At 43.4% G+C, this 19,143-nt stretch overlaps 1 protein-coding gene across 1 annotated transcript in view; it reads left to right on the top strand.

The window, feature by feature from the left end:
- The window catches only part of LOC120999664 (oocyte zinc finger protein XlCOF6-like), a 2,208,135-nt gene that overhangs the window by 2,181,732 nt on the left and 7,260 nt on the right, over positions 1-19,143 (top strand). The window contains exon 6 of the mRNA XM_040430669.1: positions 10,511-10,568. Coding sequence (XP_040286603.1) covers positions 10,511-10,568 — 58 coding nt within the window. The remainder of the gene's footprint in view (positions 1-10,510; positions 10,569-19,143) is intronic.

The following is a 19,143-nucleotide window of genomic DNA, read 5'->3' as shown; positions in this document are numbered from 1 at the left end:
TTTTCCGCTTGGTTTCTGTTTTTTGCGGATCGGAAACGGAAGCATGGCATATACAGTAAATACATAGAACAATTGTGCTGGGCATAAAATTCACAAAAGATGGTTACGTAAAAACGGAAAGGATACGGAAGACATACGGATGCCTTCTGTATCCGTTCCTTTTACAGCTATTGACTTGAATGGAGCCACAGAACGTGATTTGCGGGCAATATTAGGACATGTTCTATCTTTGAACCGAACGAAAAAACAGAAACGGAACTCATACGGAGTACATTACGTTTTTTTTGCGGACCCATTAAAATGAATGGTTCTATATACGGAACACAAAAAACTGACCATAAACTGAAAAAAAAATCTGGAAGGAAAAAACTAAAACACTGAATGAAATCATATATCACCTATAGAACCGCTCCATTCAAATAAACCCAGAACCAAGACCAATAACTGACCTGCAGATATCACTTCCTGGGGCTGCAGGACCTGCGATGATGTCATGGTCATGTGATCAGTCACATGAGGGGAGGAGTAAAGCAGTAGAGGTAGCACTAGTGTGTAGCACTTCCTGTCATGTGACCAGTGTGACGTCATCGCAGGTCCTGCAGCCCCAGGAGGTGAGATCTGCAGGTCAGTTATTGGTCTTGGTTCTGGGTTTATTAGAATGGAGCGGTTCTATAGGTGACATATAGCAGGTCCAGCCAGCAGGGGGCAGCACCGGCCATAGAGAGTCTCTGCTCACACAGTCTGGAGGTCAGGAGGGGAGTTCTCCTCAGACATGTCTGCTCTCCCCCTGGAATATTAGGAGACCCCCAGACCCCTGTAAGAGGGGCTGTTCTCCTGGATTAGAGGGGTCTTCCATCACACACTGTTCTGTGATATCACTAGGATATGGAGTCAGTGTGTGGTCGGTGGGGACAACCTCTTCTAGATGAAGGGGCTGCAGCGCTGTGTCCTCTCCTCACTGTCCCTGCACAGCGGAGGCCGGAGCTCTAATGAGCAGGGACTGTGGAGGAGATTCAGCAGTAAAGCAGCTCTGCAGCCCCTCCATTCCCAGGATTAGTGGGGTCCTGATAGAGGCGAGCCCCCACCTACCGCACACTGGTGATCAGTCCTAGCGATAGAACCTCACGTTATAACCTTTCCGGATTCTGCAATTCTCAGTTTCTGTGATTTTTGTGCTTCACTCGCTGCGTTTCTCGGTGGCCAGACGTCCAGTTTTAGGCCGGACAGTCCGGTTTCCTGGCTCCCTGTCCTCGGTCTGGTGCAGGGCCTGGATGGACCCAGGGATGTCCTCCTGTTCAGTAGCATTGAGCTGCCATCACAAGCTGACTGACAGGCTTCTCTCACCTCCGGTCACTGGAGCCGGCAGACTGGTCACTGGTGACTTACTGAGGGGAGAAGCCCTGTCCCCTGCCTGCAGCTACCGACAGTCTTCCCGTACTGATTTCTTCCTTCGCTGGCGGTGGGAGGTGCGGATTAGCAGAGTCGGGGGGAGGGCTAGAGCGTCCGGCTTTTAGGGGGGAACCAAGTGGTTCTTGGAGCCATAATGTTTTTATTTTTCCATTCACATAGCCGTATGAGGCTTTCTTTTTTTTTTTTTGCCGGACAAGTTGTACTTTCTAATGGCGCCATTTACTGTTGCACACGATGTAGTGGGAAGCTAAAAACGTTGGAAAAAATAAAGTTTTACTTTTCATAGCCATAATCTGACCCCTATAACGTCTTATAGTTATGTCTGTGGAGCTCTTATTTTTCAGGACAATCTGTAGTTTTTATAAAGTGTGAACAACTTTTTGATCATTTTATTGGGGAGGTGAAGTTATGAAAAAATGCCAAATCAGCCATTTTGATTTTTCTTTTTTTTTACTGTTACGCCATTCACCATATGAGATGAGAATTTTAATATTTTAAGGATACGGGTGTTTTTTTTACATATTTTTTATTATTATTCCCCTAAGTCCCCCAGGTAACTATAATATGATTAGATTGCCACTTATCTTCTGTAATGGATATCCATGTATTACAGAATGCAGAATTCAGTATATTCCAATGCAGTGCTGCCTCCTAGTGGTCGGCCTGGAAGCCTTGTACATGCTGAAGCCTATTATTAGTATGGGACTTATTCCCTGATCTCAGCCAGGGAAAGGCGGCCCCGGCCAGATAGGGCGTGGCTCCCAGTTGTGGCGCTCCCAGATGCCGTGGTCACATTTGAGAGGTTAAATGGCTGCGATCGGCATGATCACTGATCACAGACATTAGCCTGTTTCCCCACTGCATTTGTGAGAAGGTGCCATCTTTAAAGACCTTAAAGGGTCTGTAAAGAGTTAATGCGGATGATAGTGGGGATTCACTGATGGCGGCAGTGATTGTGATAGGCACAAATAATTGCACACGCATGTGATAGTAACAAACCTGCAGCTGTGCGAGCAGCAGGACAAACCCTGGATCCATCACTGACCCCGGAGCAGAACAGCAGCGATTAGAGGAAAGAGGCGACTGACAGGACGGGGACAGGACTTCTCTTCATCTCCTTCCTGACCTGCGCTGATGATGGACATTGTGGTCGGTGGTCGGTCCTGCACTGTATTGTACATATTTGTCATGATGATCTCGCGCTGTCCATGCACTTGTGAGATCAGCAGCAGGAGTCGGTCTGTATTATGAAGCTCTGCTCCTGCCACAAGTGTTCAGTAGTGACCATCATCGTTATCACATCGGTGGGGTCCGAGTCCTGACACCCCCGCTGATCAGCTGTTACAGGGAGCTGCTCACCGGAGATCTGAAGATCGGGCTCTCGGCAGCTCAGCAAGCTCCGTGCCGTACATAGTATTGCAGATCAGCACTTGTGTTGAGTATCTTTCACTGCACATGGGGCGTTGGCTCTTCATAGAGGCTAGTGGAAAAAGAGATGACGCAGATGATAGGCTTCGCTGGGGCCACAAGGAGGAGGAGCAGGAGGGATGCGCTGAACCCCGGCCCAAGACACAGTGTCAGACTCAGAGGTGACATCAACAGTATTCTGCTGAGGCTAAGAGGATGAGTGATCCATCCAGTCCACAATCTCCTCCTCATTGTCAGAAGTGAGGGAGACCTGTGGCCGCTGCTACTACTGGCTGGACGGCTGGTGCCAACTGTGCTCCTGCTGTTTGCATCACTGCAGCCACCGACATCCTCACTCTCGGGTGACAGGCAACGGGCCTTTCATTTTCCATTACCCCACCTGTTTGAGGAATGAGAAGTCACAGGTTTAGTACATTATCATTCAGTGAGGAAACTGTGCAACAGGTTTATGGGGAAAAAAGGCACAACTAGACAACCTCCGCTACTAACATATATATAAATGCACTAAAATATTCTTATTTACACACTTTATAACTGTAGAAAATGTGCATTTTTTTATTTATTATTTTTTAAAGTGTAGTTTGACAACCGCTGCAACCGAAATATAAGCTGCAGTTATTGATGCATTAAAATCTTCTTATTTGTGCTCGTATGAACTGGAGAAGCTGCAACAGGTACTTGGAGGAGAAAGGACTGGATCCTGCACATTATAAATATACTGTCTCTTTAGAAGCTGATGTATTGTTCAGTACAGTCTGTATATGAACTGCTCCCCCCCGGCTGTAACAGATACACAGTGAAGTAACTCGCCCTGTCCTGTCCCTGATGATAGAACCTGGCCTTCTATCAGGTTATATAATCTACCGGAGTAAATCCATCTTGCCAATCTCTAACACTCCCCCTGTTCTGTGTCAGATACGTCCTAGTACATTATCACATCAGTGGCTGAGCTCAGAATGGCGTCTCTGCTGGGAGATTACATCGTTTCTCATAGACTAGACAATGATCTCCTTCCTGATTGGCTGTCAGACTGACTGAGAGGCATTGTGGGTAATGGTCATGTGATTCTCCATCTTCATCTCTGCCCTGTTTCCTTCACTGCTGTATTGCATCTGAAATGTAAAATGGTGGGCGCCGTTTTGTACAGTTACATAGTAACATAGTAGATAAGGCCGAAAAAAGACATTTGTCCATCCAGTTCGGCCTGTCATCCTGCAAGTTGATCCAGAAGAAGGCAAAAAAAAACTGTGAGGTAGAAGCCAATTTTCCTCACTTTAGGGGAATAAAAAATTCCTTCCCGACTCCAATCAGGCATCAGACTAACTCCCTGGATCAGCGACCCCTCTCTAGTAGCTATAGCCTGTAATATTATTACGCTCCAGAAATACATCCAGGCCCCTCCTGAATTCCTTTATTGTACTCCCCATCACCACCTCCTCAGGCAGAGAGCTCCATAGTCTCACTGCTCTTACCGTAAAGAATCCTCTTCTATGTTTGTGTACAAACCTTCTTTCCTCCAGACGCAGAGGATGTCCCCTCGTCACAGTCACAGTCCTGGGGATAAATAGATGATGGGAGAGATCTCTGAAAAGAACTGATCAGGCATATCCTAATGCATTCTGAATGGAGAGCAATCTGTTCAGGATGCATCAGGATGTCTTCAGTTCAGTCTTTTTGACTTTTCAGGATGGAGATAATAGCGGTTTAAATCTCTATCCAAAATTCCGGAACACTTGCTGGCATTTTTTTGCAGAGTGTTCCTGCAAAATGGATTCGGCATTCCGGTCTGTGCATGCTCAGACCGCAAAAATGTGAAAAAAAATAAATGCCGGATCCGTTTTTACGGATGACACCGGAGAGACGGATCCAGCATTTCAATGCATTTGATCCGTCTGACAAATGCCATCAGTTTGCATGCGTTTTGACGGATCCGGCAGGCAAGTGTGGAAGTACCCTTAGTTTGCTGTTCACTAAAATTCCTAGGTCCTTTTCCATGTCAATGGTACCCAGTGTTTTACCATTTAGTATGTACGGGTGACTTGCATTATTCCTTCCCATGTGCATAACTTTACATTTGTCAGTGTTAAACCTCATCTGCCACTTCTCTGCCCAAGCCTCCAATCTATCCAGATCCATCTGTAGTAGTATACTGTCCTCTGTAGTATATATACAGTATACTGTCCTCTGTAGTATATATACAGTATACTGTCCTCTGTAGTATATATACAGTATACTGTCCTCTGTAGTATATATACAGTATACTGTCCTCTGTAGTATATATATACAGTATAGTGTCCTCTGTAGTATATATACAGTATACTGTCCTCTGTAGTATATATACAGTATACTGTCCTCTGTAGTATATATACAGTATACTGTCCTCTGTACTATATACAGTATACTGTCCTCTGTAGTATATATACAGTATACTGTCCTCTGTAGTATATATACAGTATACTGTCCTCTGTAGTATATATACAATATACTGTCCTCTGTAGTATATATACAGTATACTGTCCTCTGTAGTATATATATATATATACAGTATACTGTCCTCTGTAGTATATATACAGTATACTGTCCTCTGTAGTATATATACAGTATACTGTCCTCTGTAGTATATATATACAGTATACTGTCCTCTGTAGTATATATATACAGTATACTGTCCTCTGTAGTATATATATACAGTATACTGTCCTCTGTAGTATATATACAGTATACTGTCCTCTGTAGTATATATATACAGTATACTGTCCTCTGTAGTATATATATATACAGTATACTGTCCTCTGTAGTATATATATACAGTATACTGTCCTCTGTAGTGTATATACAGTATACTGTCCTCTGTAGTATATATACAGTATACTGTCCTCTGTAGTATATATATATATACAGTATACTGTCCTCTGTAGTATATATACAGTATACTGTCCTCTGTAGTGTATATATATATATATACAGTATACTGTCCTCTGTAGTATATATACAGTATACCGTCCTCTGTAGTATATATACAATGTACTGTCCTCTTTAGTAGTATACTGTCCTCTGTAGTGTATATATACAGTATACTGTCCTCTGTAGTATATATATATACAGTATACTGTCCTCTGTAGCATATATACAGTATACCGTCCTCTGTAGTATATATACAGTATACCGTCCTCTGTAGTATATATACTGTATACTGTCCTCTGTAGTATATATACAGTATACCGTCCTCTGTAGTATATATACAGTATACTGTCCTCTGTAGTATATATACAGTATATTGCCCTCTGTAGTATATATACAGTATACCGTCCTCTGTAGTATATATACAGTATACTGTCCTCTGTAGTATATATATACAGTATACCGTCCTCTGTAGTATATATACAGTACACTGTCCTCTGTAGTATATATACAGTATACTGTCCTCTGTAGTATATATATACAGTATACCGTCCTCTGTAGTATATATACAGTATACCGTCCTCTGTAGTATATATACAGTATACTGTCCTCTGTAGTATATATACAGTATACTGTCCTCTGTAGTTTATATACAGTATATTGCCCTCTGTAGTATATATACAGTATACTGTCCTCTGTAGTATATATATATATAGTATACTGTCCTCTGTAGTGTATATATACAGTATACTGTCCTCTGTAGTATATACAGTATACTGTCCTCTGTAGTGTATATATACAGTATACTGTCCTCTGTAGTATATATACAGTATACTGTCCTCTGTAGTATATATACAGTATACGGTCCTCTGTAGTATATATACAGTATACTGTCCTCTGTAGTGTATATATACAGTATACTGTCCTCTGTAGTATATATACAGTATACTGTCCTCTGTAGTATATATACAGTATACTGTCCTCTGTAGTATATATATACAGTATACTGTCCTCTGTAGTATATACACAGTATACTGTCCTCTGTAGTATATATACAGTATACTGTCCTCTGTAGTGTATATACAGTATACTGTCCTCTGCAGTGTATATACAGTATACTGTCCTCTGTAGTATATATACAATGTACTGTCCTCTTCCATGGCAATTACTTTACACAGTTTAGTGTCATCTGCAAAAATGTATATTTTACTTTGCAAGCCTTCTACAAGATCATTAATAAATATACTGAAGAGAATAGGGCCCAATACTTACCCCTGAGGTACCCCACTAGTGACAGTGACCCAATCTGAGTGTGTACCATTAACCACCTCCCGTCCGCCCATAGACTATAAACGTCCGGGAGGTGGTTCTCTATTTCTGAATGGACGTACCAGAACATCTATTCAGAAACTGCAGCGGCACGCTAATCGTGCAGCTGCTGATCGGGTTGCCCGCTGTCAGTGACAGCAGGGCAACCCAGAGAGAAGGCAGGGACAGTGCCCAGGTGTCCATGCCTTCTGGATCGCTGTATACACAGCACTCACCGAGCGCTGTGTATGCAGAGCAGGAAGCGCTATGCGCTTCCTGTTCCGGCCCGGCGGTCATGTGATCGCAAAAAGTTAAGTAAATGTCCCCCAGAGGTCTTGTATGACCTTATGGGGGACGAAAAGTGTAAAATAAAAAAATAAAGTGTTAAAAAAATAAAATAAAAAAAAAGGTTTCACATGTAAAAAAAAAATTCCCCAAGAAAGGAATGTATTATTTTTTTTTAAATAGAAAAAATAAAATAGAATAGACATATTTGGTATTGCCGCGTCCGTGATGGTCGGCTCTATAAATTATATCACATGATCGACCCAATCCGCCATGTGTCGAACTCGAGCGCCAGGAAGACAACACACCGTACGGCGATCCCGGTCTTTGTGACAGATCGCCCTATCTGTACCCTAATATTTGAGTCTCTCACTACCAGCACCTGTCTGGCCTGCCCTGCTCTCCTGGTCCCCTGCTTACTGGAGCTGACATTCCCCTGACTGGCAGAGGAAGTGTCCGGCTGCGGCAGTGCCGTCCCTGGACTGACATCCCCCTCATCTGCCAACCTTGTGTCAGATGAGGGCTAGCCTCCCTGGCACTCTTCCCTCTACCCCGCTTTCTAACTGTAACCCAGCTAGCTACCTCACTTTCCTCAGCCTCCTCGCTACCCCCCTCCCTCACATCTACCCCATAGAGCGCCTGCTCAGTGAGCAGCAAACTCTTTTCCAAATTGTCAGCGCCTCAGTGTTGAAACTCGCCCGGTTAGATACTCGATCTGCGATTCCAAACGGGCACTTTGCTCACATTTTGAAGAAATCCATACCAAATCACCAAAACTTCAGATTTTTTTTAAGTAGAGTTTTTATGTAATTTGTAAAGAATCTGATTCATTTAGAATAGTTTTGCCTGTAGTCACCTCCATAGTACACGATCGGTAATACTATTCTCCATTTGTAAGACACTTTACTTCATGTAATATGTTCATCCAGATGTGATTTCCTCTCAATCCTCCGTGTTTCCCTTATGTTCAGGATTCTCTTCTTTTGAAAGACTATGGTCCTTTCCATCAATGACCCACCAAGGATGGAGAAGGACAGAGACCACATGGCTGCAAGGATATTAGACCTCACCCTGGAGATCATCTCCTTTATAACTGGAGAGGTGAGAGTCTCACATGACATCACTCTTATCTCTAGTAATAAACCAGGGAAATGTCTGGAAAGGTGAAGGATTCTTAGAATCTCTGTAGTGATCGGCGTCTCCCCATACACAGGATTACACAGTAGTGAAGAAGTCGTCTGGTGAGTGTGTGACACCCCGTGTGTCAGGAGGATGGAGCAGGACCCAGAGCCCCATCACCAAGCCTCCACCTCATTCCCTGATACATGAGCAGAAGATCCTAGAACTTACCACCAGGATCACTGAGCTGCTGAGCGGAGAGGTGAGCACTGCTGGGAATGCTGGGACATTATACAATAACGCCAAGGGAGGGGTCTGGTAATGACTGTGTCCTTGTGTTGTCAGGTTCCTATAAGGTGTCAGGATGTCGCTGTCTATTTCGCCATGGAGGAGTGGGAGTATTTAAAAGAACATAAGGATCTGTACAAGGACGCCATGATGGAGAATCACCAGTCCCTCACATCACCGGGTAAGATGAGACCTTCCATGACTGTAGAGGAGAGAACAGTTCTGAGAGTCAGATTCCCCCATCATCTGATCATCACATATAGACAATGTATTCAGTCACTGTGTGTATTTCCTATAGATGGATCCAGTCAGAGAAATCCACCAGAGAGATGTCCCAGTCCTCCGTATTCCAAGGACTGTCCAGAGGAGAAGCCAAATATCCCACTGGATCATCAGGTAGATAAAGCTAAGGTTTCTACAAATCCCCCATAGACTGATGTAATGAGTAACCTCCCCCAGCAGCAGTGGAGTACACTGTCCGCTCTTCTTCTTCTTATTGGCCACATATGATTTCTGGATTCATATAAGATTGTATTAAGGTTTGGATATCCACTTGGCAATTGAGAGTCAAGGTGGATAAAGGAAAGTTTTGGTGTAGAGATGTAAATCATAAAATAACAGCACAATCATAGACTAAAAGCATCTAAGGAAGAATACCGACATCTTGGGTTATTTATGAAGTCTTTAAATCAGATTTTTTTGTATATAAATTTTACGAAAAAATGCCCTTTGTTCAAAAATCTGGCAACTTTTTAATATTCTCACTGCTATTGCCACTTTTCAAAATAGAGGTGAGTCCACCAGGGCCGGACACATTACAATAATTTACACCAACTACTGGCATTTTAGTTTCTGGTGCATGGACGGCATAGATGTGACCAATGTTTAGGAGGCCTGACTTTAGTAAATGACCCCTTTGACTTACTAGTTAGTTGCATTTTCAAAATATTAGTGCAGGCTATTCGAGATTTGGGTCACCACAGAGGACAAGAGCATAAAGGGATTGGGTCACAAAAAATATTCTAGATTTTTAGAACCAGCACGTGGATCTGAATAGTTTTGTAATTGCATGTAATTAAAATTGTAGTATCGTCAGTGAGTTCTTCAATACAAGGTATCTCTATAGCGCCACCTGCTGTTTGTTCTTTTCCTTATTTCTCCGTTCACCTCATTGAGGTGGTCGCATGTGCTCAGTTTAGTTTTTCAGCTGCCACCAGATATATCTTCTGTTAGAAGGTGTGACAGTTACAGGGAAAGAGCTACGGCAAAAAGGACATGCCCCCTGAGAAAGGACATGTTCCCTGTGTTGCCAGCCTGAAAAAAATCTAGCAGAGCAATGATTGGGGAGATCTCTGGATCCATGTGAGGTTCAGGGCTGGTTCTACCATGTACTATATGATGTCTTATTTTCATTTTTTTACATCAATTATGGCATAGCCCCTTTTAGTAGGAAATAAGGTTACATTTCCAGCTGCGATAAAAGACTTCTTCATTTCTTTTCTGTCAAAACTACGACAATAATATGATCTAATAATCTAACTGGAGGTGATGAGCACAGCGTCTACTCCAGGATAGGATCAGGTCATTTGATGCCTTATATGATGTGTAAAATACTTGGCTGAATGTTGATCCTGTCTGATCACCACTTGAGGAGATCCTTCTCCTTTTAGAGCAGATTGGTTCTGGTCTTCTAGGGGTTTTTGACCTTCCCCTGGATGTAAGATAAACTTGTGTTCTGTTTTCTTTATTTCTCATGTCTTTCATCTTACAGGACAGTTCTGGAGGAACAATGATCAGCTTAGAAAAACCCGTATCAATGTCGGTGAAAGGTAAGAGTCTTTCAGAAATCTTGAATAATGGAAATGTTTAATACAGACTGATCATAGGGCCAATTTTCCAGGATGAGAGTTTGTAGAAATGCTTGTTCACGATAATTGGCCGTATAAAGATACCCGATGAATGGACAAATCCTTGCTCCTCGGGTGATGATGTCTGTCGGCCGTCACCAAAACATAACATTTCTTGACAGCAGGTTGTGCGGTATAAGCTGGGATCTGCTGCCCAGAAACCGTGATTCTCTGTAGACAAGCTATGGAAGTAGAGATCGCTTGTCTCAATGTATCTGCATGTAAATGCAGCTTCATCTCTGCTAATGATCAGGTAATTATTGTGAATGCTTCTTTATTCCCAATAATTGCCTGAAACATCAGTCCGTGTTAAAGGACCTGACGTCCAGAGAAATGTTCTCCTCATCGTCATTAATATTACTGCTACTAGATTTAGTAGGATCCGACCTGCAGCTGACCAAACAAGAAGAGAAATAGCTAATGAGCTGAGTGTGATGTTCATGATGCTTGGGAGAAAATAATTCAAGAGCACTTTGCATCCCCATTAACCCTAATGCTAATATATTACATGTATTTTGTACTAACTAGAACCAAATACTCATACTTTCATATTTTCTAGAATTTTTTTTTCTTATTTTGTCTTGCCTGAGCTGCTGCTCCATTTTGTTATGAGCAGTTCAGTAGCCACTTGGCAACCTGTTGATGGCACATTGACATTCAGAGGAGACTGTGGTGGGCCTGCTCTGTGACCTGTTCATTAGGAAATATTATACTGTATGGTCTGAATAGAAACACCTGTTGTTATCTCCACAAAGCGATTATATTCTGGGACCTTTGCCGACAAAGAACTCCTGAAAACCATGATATTTTCTTTGATCTTTTTGATCTTTCTTGAAATACTGAAATTGTACATTATCCTGTTTTCTTACATGTCCTATTTACTATATATTTCTCGTCTTGCTATTGTTTTAATAAAGCTTGATTGGTTCTAGTTAGACATCAGAGAACTCACACAGGAGAGAAGCCATATTCATGTTGAGAACGTGGGAAAAGTTTTAGTCAGAAATCTTGTGAGCCATCTAAGAATCCACTTAGGAGAGAAACCCTATTCATGTTCAGAATGTGGGAAATGTTTTATACGTCAATCATTCAGCATCAGAGAACTCACACAGGGGAGAAGCCAGTTTAATGTTTAGATTGTAGGAAATGTGACAGATTTGGAGCTTCAGGACCTTCTGCCTAATGATGCTTTCTGATGTATAACTTAACCCCTTGAGGATCAGTGTTGTATTAGTACGGTACAGACAGGAGTATTCAGAAGACCTGCACTAAACTATTGTTGCATTCTGATCGCATGGACACTGCCATTATGCCCACAGTAGTAGTAATACACAGCCATTATCCTGCTTGAACAACAGAGATCACTGTTTAACCCTCTATCTGCTGTTATCAAAGCTGATTGATCTATAGAGGGGGTGAACAAAGAGGCATCCACATTTGACGTCATTCACACTTCATTATGGAAATACTGAAGCAAAGCCGTCATCTCACTGGTCAGGATTACAGAACATACTGCTTATTCTTGTAGTAAATTTTCCATCAATAGGAGAACAGGGTTTCATTAACTTAAAGGGGTTATCCGGTAATAAATAATGATGACCTATCCACAGGATTGGTCACCAATATCAGATCAGCGTGGGTCTGACAATCCATGAGCGCCGTTGCCTTTTTCTAGGCCATATGACATCACCGTACATCAGTCACATGGCCTAGTTGGAGCTCAGCCCTATTGAAGTGAATTGGGCTGGGCTGCAATACCAAGCACAGCCACTGTAGAGATGCCAGGAGCCGGCTACGCTCACCTCGTGAGAGTGGCAGTTCTCCATAACAGCTGATTGGCGGAGGAGCCAGGACTCGAATCCCTGCCTATCTGATAATGATGTCCTATCCTGAGGATAGGTCATCATTATATATTACTGGATAACACCTCTAAAGAAATCGTCCCCTTCTACATGATAATAAAAAGGAACTCTCTGCACCATATGCGACCTATTAAATCTGGTCTAAAGGAAATACAGGCAGTGGAGATGCTGTATGTGGTCCTGAGGGGAACATACTCTATAAACCCTCCCAATGTGTCTATTGCTGATAAAGGTGGTGTCATTGTGGCCATAATCAGCTGGAGTCACAACCACTTGTACTGGAAGTGATTTATCAGCGGCTACTGGAAATGTAGATATGATCCACGGAGCTGAAGATGTAGAAAATCCTGCTATTGAAATTTTTTTTTTGCAGATAATTTTTTTTTTTACATTTGTCATAATATAAGACAACATCCACCAACCCTCCTGTGCAAAAGAAGCATACTAAAGCTTATTCAAGAACACCATGTAATGAAAGGTGAGAAAATGCTGTATAGAAAGTAGGGTTGTTGCGGGTATCGAAATATCGATACCCAATCAATACTTTTGTCCCGGTATCGATACGATACCAGGATTTGACATTTATCGATACTAGGATGCCCTACTGCGCAGCCTAGCATCAGAGAACATGAAGCACGCTCATGTTCCCTCAGCAGCAAAGGGGAGAAGGAGTCACTCTCTCTCCCCCCCGTGCCGCTGCTGCCAATAAGAAGAGAGAGGGGCGGAGGAGGGGCGGGCGCACTGCGCCACCAATCATAGTTAAAGAGGACCTTTCATCAGTTCTGACATAGGCTAATTATGTTATTACCTTGTAGGGTGGCCCCAACTGATGCCATGGGTGTATTTATTTTTGAACCCATCCCCCCGTTCGTCCGCTGTGGTCCCCCATTATTTTGGCGCCCTGTATTGTAATGAGCTGTAACTTCGCATTGGGGGCGGAGACGCAGTCTTCTGCTGTGGGCGTCTCCTTTTCCCTGGCTTTAAGCGCGATCCAATCAGAGTAGACCTCTCACAGCCAGGGAGAAGGAGACGCCCACAGCAGAAGACTGCGTCTCCGCCCCGTTGTGAAGTTACAGCTCATTACAATACAGCTCGCCAAAATATCGGGGGACCACAGTGGACGAACGTGGAGGGGGATATTGGTTTGGGAAAAAAAAATATACACCCATGGCATCAGTGGGGGCCGCCCTACAATAACATAAATAGCCTATGTCAAATCACATAGCCGGCACCCTGAGGGGTTAACTGCGGCCGATCTGCTGCCGGCACCCGTCTCCTGTATTAAAGGTTAATTATCATTGGTGGCGCAGTGCAACCTCCCCCCAGTATTAAAATCATTGGTGGCAGGGGCCATAGGGTCCCCTCAGCTTCTTATTAGTGGCAGCTTCTGATCGGAGCACCAGCAATGTAATCCTGGGGCTCCGATCGGTTACCATGGCAGCCAGGACGCTACTGAAGCCATCGCTGCCATGGTAATCTTTCTGCTGCTGTGTGTACTATGCACAGGGCAGCAGGGAGAGTGTGAGGTCCTATTCACCCTAATAGAGCTCTATCAGGGTGAATAGGACAAGAGATGAAAAGATCCCAGGTTCTAGCCCCTAAGGCGGAAATGGTTATTAAATAAAAAGTCAAAAAAAATAAAAAAATATTAAGTATAAATCACCCCCTTTCCCAATTTTACATATAAAATATATAAACAATAAATAAATAAACATTTCACATATTGCCACGTCCGAAAAGTCCAAACTATTAAAATATAAAAAAAAATCTCCTATGCAGTGAACGTCAGAACAGAAAAAAATAAAAAATAAAAAATAAAAACCGCGATTCGCCATATTTTTAAATGCGGAATGCACGTGGCTTTTTTGGTGTTTTATCTTTTTCGTGTGGTATCGAGTATCGCAACACTTTTTTATGGTATCGCAACAACCCTAAAGTGTAAAAAGCTTTCACCACCAAACGTCATATAAAGAAATTACGCTCTCCCCACAGCCATCCCAGTGGGAGCCAAAATGTAATCAGCCATTGCAGAGTACAGATAATTTGGCAAGGTGTTCACCAGCCAGTTCTGAATATTTAATCCAGGCAGGCCATTGAGAGGAAAACTTTTTAATTGATCCTCTTTTGTGGTATATCCGTTCTCTAAGCGTATCAGGCGATTAACCTTACGTTTTAGCTCCAGGAGAGAAGGTGCAGTAGGTACTAGCCAGGGTGAGGCAGTTTTCTAGTTTGATATAGAATTTTAGCAAGAATATTTATTTTTTAATAGACGGTCAAAGAGAGATGTCTCAGTCTGATACAACTGAGAAGAAAACCTTTACTGATGTAGTAGGGATCATTTTTCACCTCCGATCTGTCATATCTTTGAAGTTTTCTAAACTTCACGTAATTTCATGTCCTGAGTTACAAGCCACTACAATGGAACGGACAAATTCTAGGATCCAGTATGCCTATGAATGTGTTTTATTTTGTGGATTGTTCACGGAATTCTTATGAAGATTCTAATTTTCAAATTCTGACTCTTCAAATGGCATAAATGGATTGTGAAATTTCTCATACCCAATTCAAATAACAGAAATATATGAAATAAAGCATTTTGGTGTCCATGATGAAGGGTCCTTCTTTTTTTGGTTGGAGAGGCTCACGATGTTCAGTTGAGTTTTCCTCTGCAATGATTATCCCATTTTCTTCCTATGGGATAATAATCTTATAATCTATTCAGAGGAATTTTTCCATATTGTTCATTATAGTTCCAGATTTTAATTCTGTCTCTTAAATTTTCCTAATTGGTTTGTGAAATTCCTTATATTCAATGCACTGAACAGATTGATAGTATCACGGTCGGCGTGACTATCACATACGTGACGCAGAGGGAGGGAACAAGGAAGGCCCTGCCCAAGTGAGAGGGAAGGTGGTGACCCCTGACTCACCTAGCGGCTGGCACCTGGCTGCCCTGACGTCCCTAGACGGGTTCCTCACCCGTACGCCGATCACGTGCCTAAAGCCCTGGCTTTCCCTAAGCTGAGCCCTAGATAGTGAACAGGGCGGTGGGAACATTAGTCCGCACCACTAGCTCTAAAGGAAAACACCAAGGGAAGGACAGACAATACAAACTCAACATATAATCCCAGGTGGGCGACAACAGGAGACAACAAGAAGCCCAACAGGGATCCGGAGGGTAGCACTCTGGAACGACAACCAGGATTCACAACTCCAGTGGGTCAGTATAGATGTCCAGGCAGGAAGCTCTATAACTGGCAACTAGAGAAGTGTGAGGGGAGAATCTAAGGAGGTTGGGAGTAGCAGACAAGAAACAGCTGAGGAGGAGAAGCTACGGATCCCTGATTGAGACAAAAAGGATAGCAAGGCAAACACAGAAAACAATCACTAAGAAACAACGTGATCTTTAGATATAGAGCGCGCAGCCACCCGCTGCGACCTCCTGACCCCGGGTATAACGGAGTCAGACGTGGCTCTTGATACCCTCGTGACAGTACCCCCCCCTTTCACGAGGGGCCTCCGGACACTCAGGACCAGGTCTCTCCGGATGAGAGGTATGGAAAGCCTGAATTAACCTGTTGGCGTTTACCTCTGACGCTGGAACCCACATTCTTTCCTCGGGACCGTAACCCCTCCAATGCACCAGATACTGAAGAGAGCGGCGGACCCGACGAGAATCAACAATTCTGGCTATTTGAAACTCCAGATTACCATCCACAATAACAGGAGGAGGTGGCAGTGGTGATGGTTCTAGAGGTGGAACATACTTCTTGAGTAACGATTTATGGAAGACGTTATGGATCTTAAAAGTCTGAGGTAGCTCCAGGCGAAAAGCCACAGGGTTAATAACGGCTCCTATTTTATAAGGACCAATGAACCTAGGGCCCAGTTTCCAAGAGGGAACCTTCAACTTAATATTCCTAGTAGACAACCACACATAGTCATTCACTCCTAGGTCCGGACCTGGCGACCGTTTCTTATCGGCCATGCATTTATATTTACCACTCATCTTTTTCAAGTTAACTTGCACCTTCTGCCATACTGATGAAAGAGATGAAGAAAACCTTTCCTCTTCGGGAACCCCAGAAGACCCCCCCTCTTTGAAAGTACAAAATTGGGGATGAAAACCGTATGCACCAAGGAATGGTGACTTGCCAGTGGACTCCTGATAATGATTATTTATGGCAAACTCAGCTAACGGTAAATATGATGACCACAACTCTTGATTTTCAGACACAAAACACCTTAAATATGTTTCTAGGTTTTGGTTGGTACGCTCAATCTGTCCATTCGACTGAGGATGGGAAGCTGAGGAAAAGGACAAGTGTACCCCCAAACGGGAACAAAAAGCTTTCCAAAACTTAGAAATAAACTGGGTTCCCCGATCCGAAACCACATCGGAAGGGACCCCGTGAAGCTTCACGATTTCACTGATAAACACCTGAGCAAGAGTTTTAGCATTAGGAAGTGCGGGTAGCGCAATAAAGTGTACCATTTTGCTAAACCTGTCTACTACTACCAAAATAACTGTTTTACCCGCAGACAACGGTAAGTCAGTGATGAAATCCATTGACAGATGTGTCCATGGCCTATTGGGAATAAAAAGTGGCAATAAAGACCCTGCTGGACGTGTATGAGAGACTTTCGCGCGTGCACAAGTAGAGCAAGTAGACACGAAATCCATTACATCCTGACGCAACCTTGGCCACCAAAAACGACGAGATAATAGCTCCAAGGTTGCTTTACTACCTGTGCCGAATTATGATGTTCTTTTAATAATTCAAGACGCAGGTTTAACGGTACAAACAATTTCTCTGAGGGGCAAGAGGCCGGGGCGTCCCCCTGGGCCTCTAACACCTTTCCCTCTAGAACAGAGTGTACAGCAGAGACAACCACTCCTCTTTGTAAAATAGGTACCGGATCACTAACATTACCCCCTCCAGGGAAACTACGAGATAACGCGTCTGCCTTGGTATTTTTTGCCCCAGGACGATAGGTGATTACAAAGTTAAATCTGGTAAAGAATAGCGACCACCTAGCTTGTCTAGGGGTGAGACGCTTAGCCGATTCTAGGTACAGAAGGTTTTTGTGATCCGTAATCACCGTGACGGGGTGGATTGCTCCCTCTAAGAAGTGACGCCACTCTTCAAGCGCCAGTTTAATCGCCAACAGTTCCCTATTTCCAACATCATAGTTCTTCTCTGCAGAAGATAATTTTTTGGAAAAGAAAGCGCAAGGGCGCCATTTGCCAGGAGACGGACCCTGAGACAATACAGCCCCCACTCCCACCTCTGACGCATCTACCTCAACAATAAAAGGCTGGGAGACAACAGGTTGAATTAGAACAGGTGCCGAGGTAAACCTCTCTTTTAGAGAGGAAAATGCATTTTTAGCGGCGTCAGACCATTTGGAAAAATCCGTCCCCTTCCTAGTCATGTCGGTAAGGGGTTTAACGATCACTGAATAATTTTTAATGTACTTTCTATAGAAATTTGCGAAACCCAAAAACCGTTGTAGGGCTTTAAGGTTCTCAGGAAGATCCCAATCTAAAATTGCCTGGACCTTCCCAGGATCCATACGGAAACCTGAAGCAGATAATAGATATCCCAGGAACTGTATTTCCTGAACGGCGAAGACACATTTTTCAATTTTCGCATATAATTTATTCGTCCGTAGGATCTGCAGTACTTGCCTGACATGCACCTCATGTGTTTTCAGATCAGCCGAATAAATTAAGATATCATCTAGGTATATGACTACAAACCTGCCGATGAGATGACTAAAAATATCATTAACGAAATGTTGGAAGACAGCGGGGGCATTGGTCAGACCGAAAGGCATAACTAGATTTTCATAATGCCCCTCATGGGTGTAAAAAGCTGTCTTCCACTCATCCCCTTCCCTGATACGAATCAGATTGTAGGCCCCCCTAAGATCAAGTTTGGAGAACCACCTAGCACCCGCAATCTGATTAAAAAGGTCAGGAATGAGAGGAAGAGGGTATGGGTCTCGGATGGTTATCTGGTTTAGCTCACGGAAATCTAGGCAAGGACGCAGGCCCCCATCTTTCTTTTTAACAAAGAAAAACCCTGCAGCCACGGGTGAAGAAGAGGGTCTGATGTGTCCCTTAGCCAGACTCTCGGAGATATAATCTTTCATGGCTTGTCTCTCGGGACCCGAAAGATTATACAACCTGGACTTGGGTAATTTTGCACCGGGAATCAGGTTAACCGGGCAATCATAAGGACGATGAGGTGGTAGCTTCTGACAACCCTTTTCAGAAAAAACGTCCTCAAAGTCCGAAATAAATGTAGGTAGGGAAGCTATGGAGGCGATTAAGCAATTGTTATTTAAGCAATTCTCTCTGCAATGCTCACTCCACTCCAATATCTCCCTGGCCTGGCAATCCACCACTGGATTGTGCGCTACCAACCAGGGGAGACCCAATACCACAGGAGAGGGAAGGCCCTCCAGAACGTAACATGAAAGACACTCATTATGGTGGTCCCCTACCCGAAGGTGTAAATTATGAACAATGTGGGTGAGGTTTCTCTGAGACAGAGGAGCCGAATCTATAGCGAATACGGGAATAGGTCTCTGCAGCGTGCAGAGAGACAAACCCATAGTGCGGGCAA

This window comes from Bufo bufo, chromosome 4 (genome assembly GCF_905171765.1).
Source record: "Bufo bufo chromosome 4, aBufBuf1.1, whole genome shotgun sequence".
In the NCBI taxonomy this organism is placed as follows: Eukaryota; Metazoa; Chordata; class Amphibia; order Anura; family Bufonidae; genus Bufo; species Bufo bufo.
Note: the sequence above shows the minus strand (reverse complement) of the source record. Positions and strands in the feature narration are given on the sequence as shown.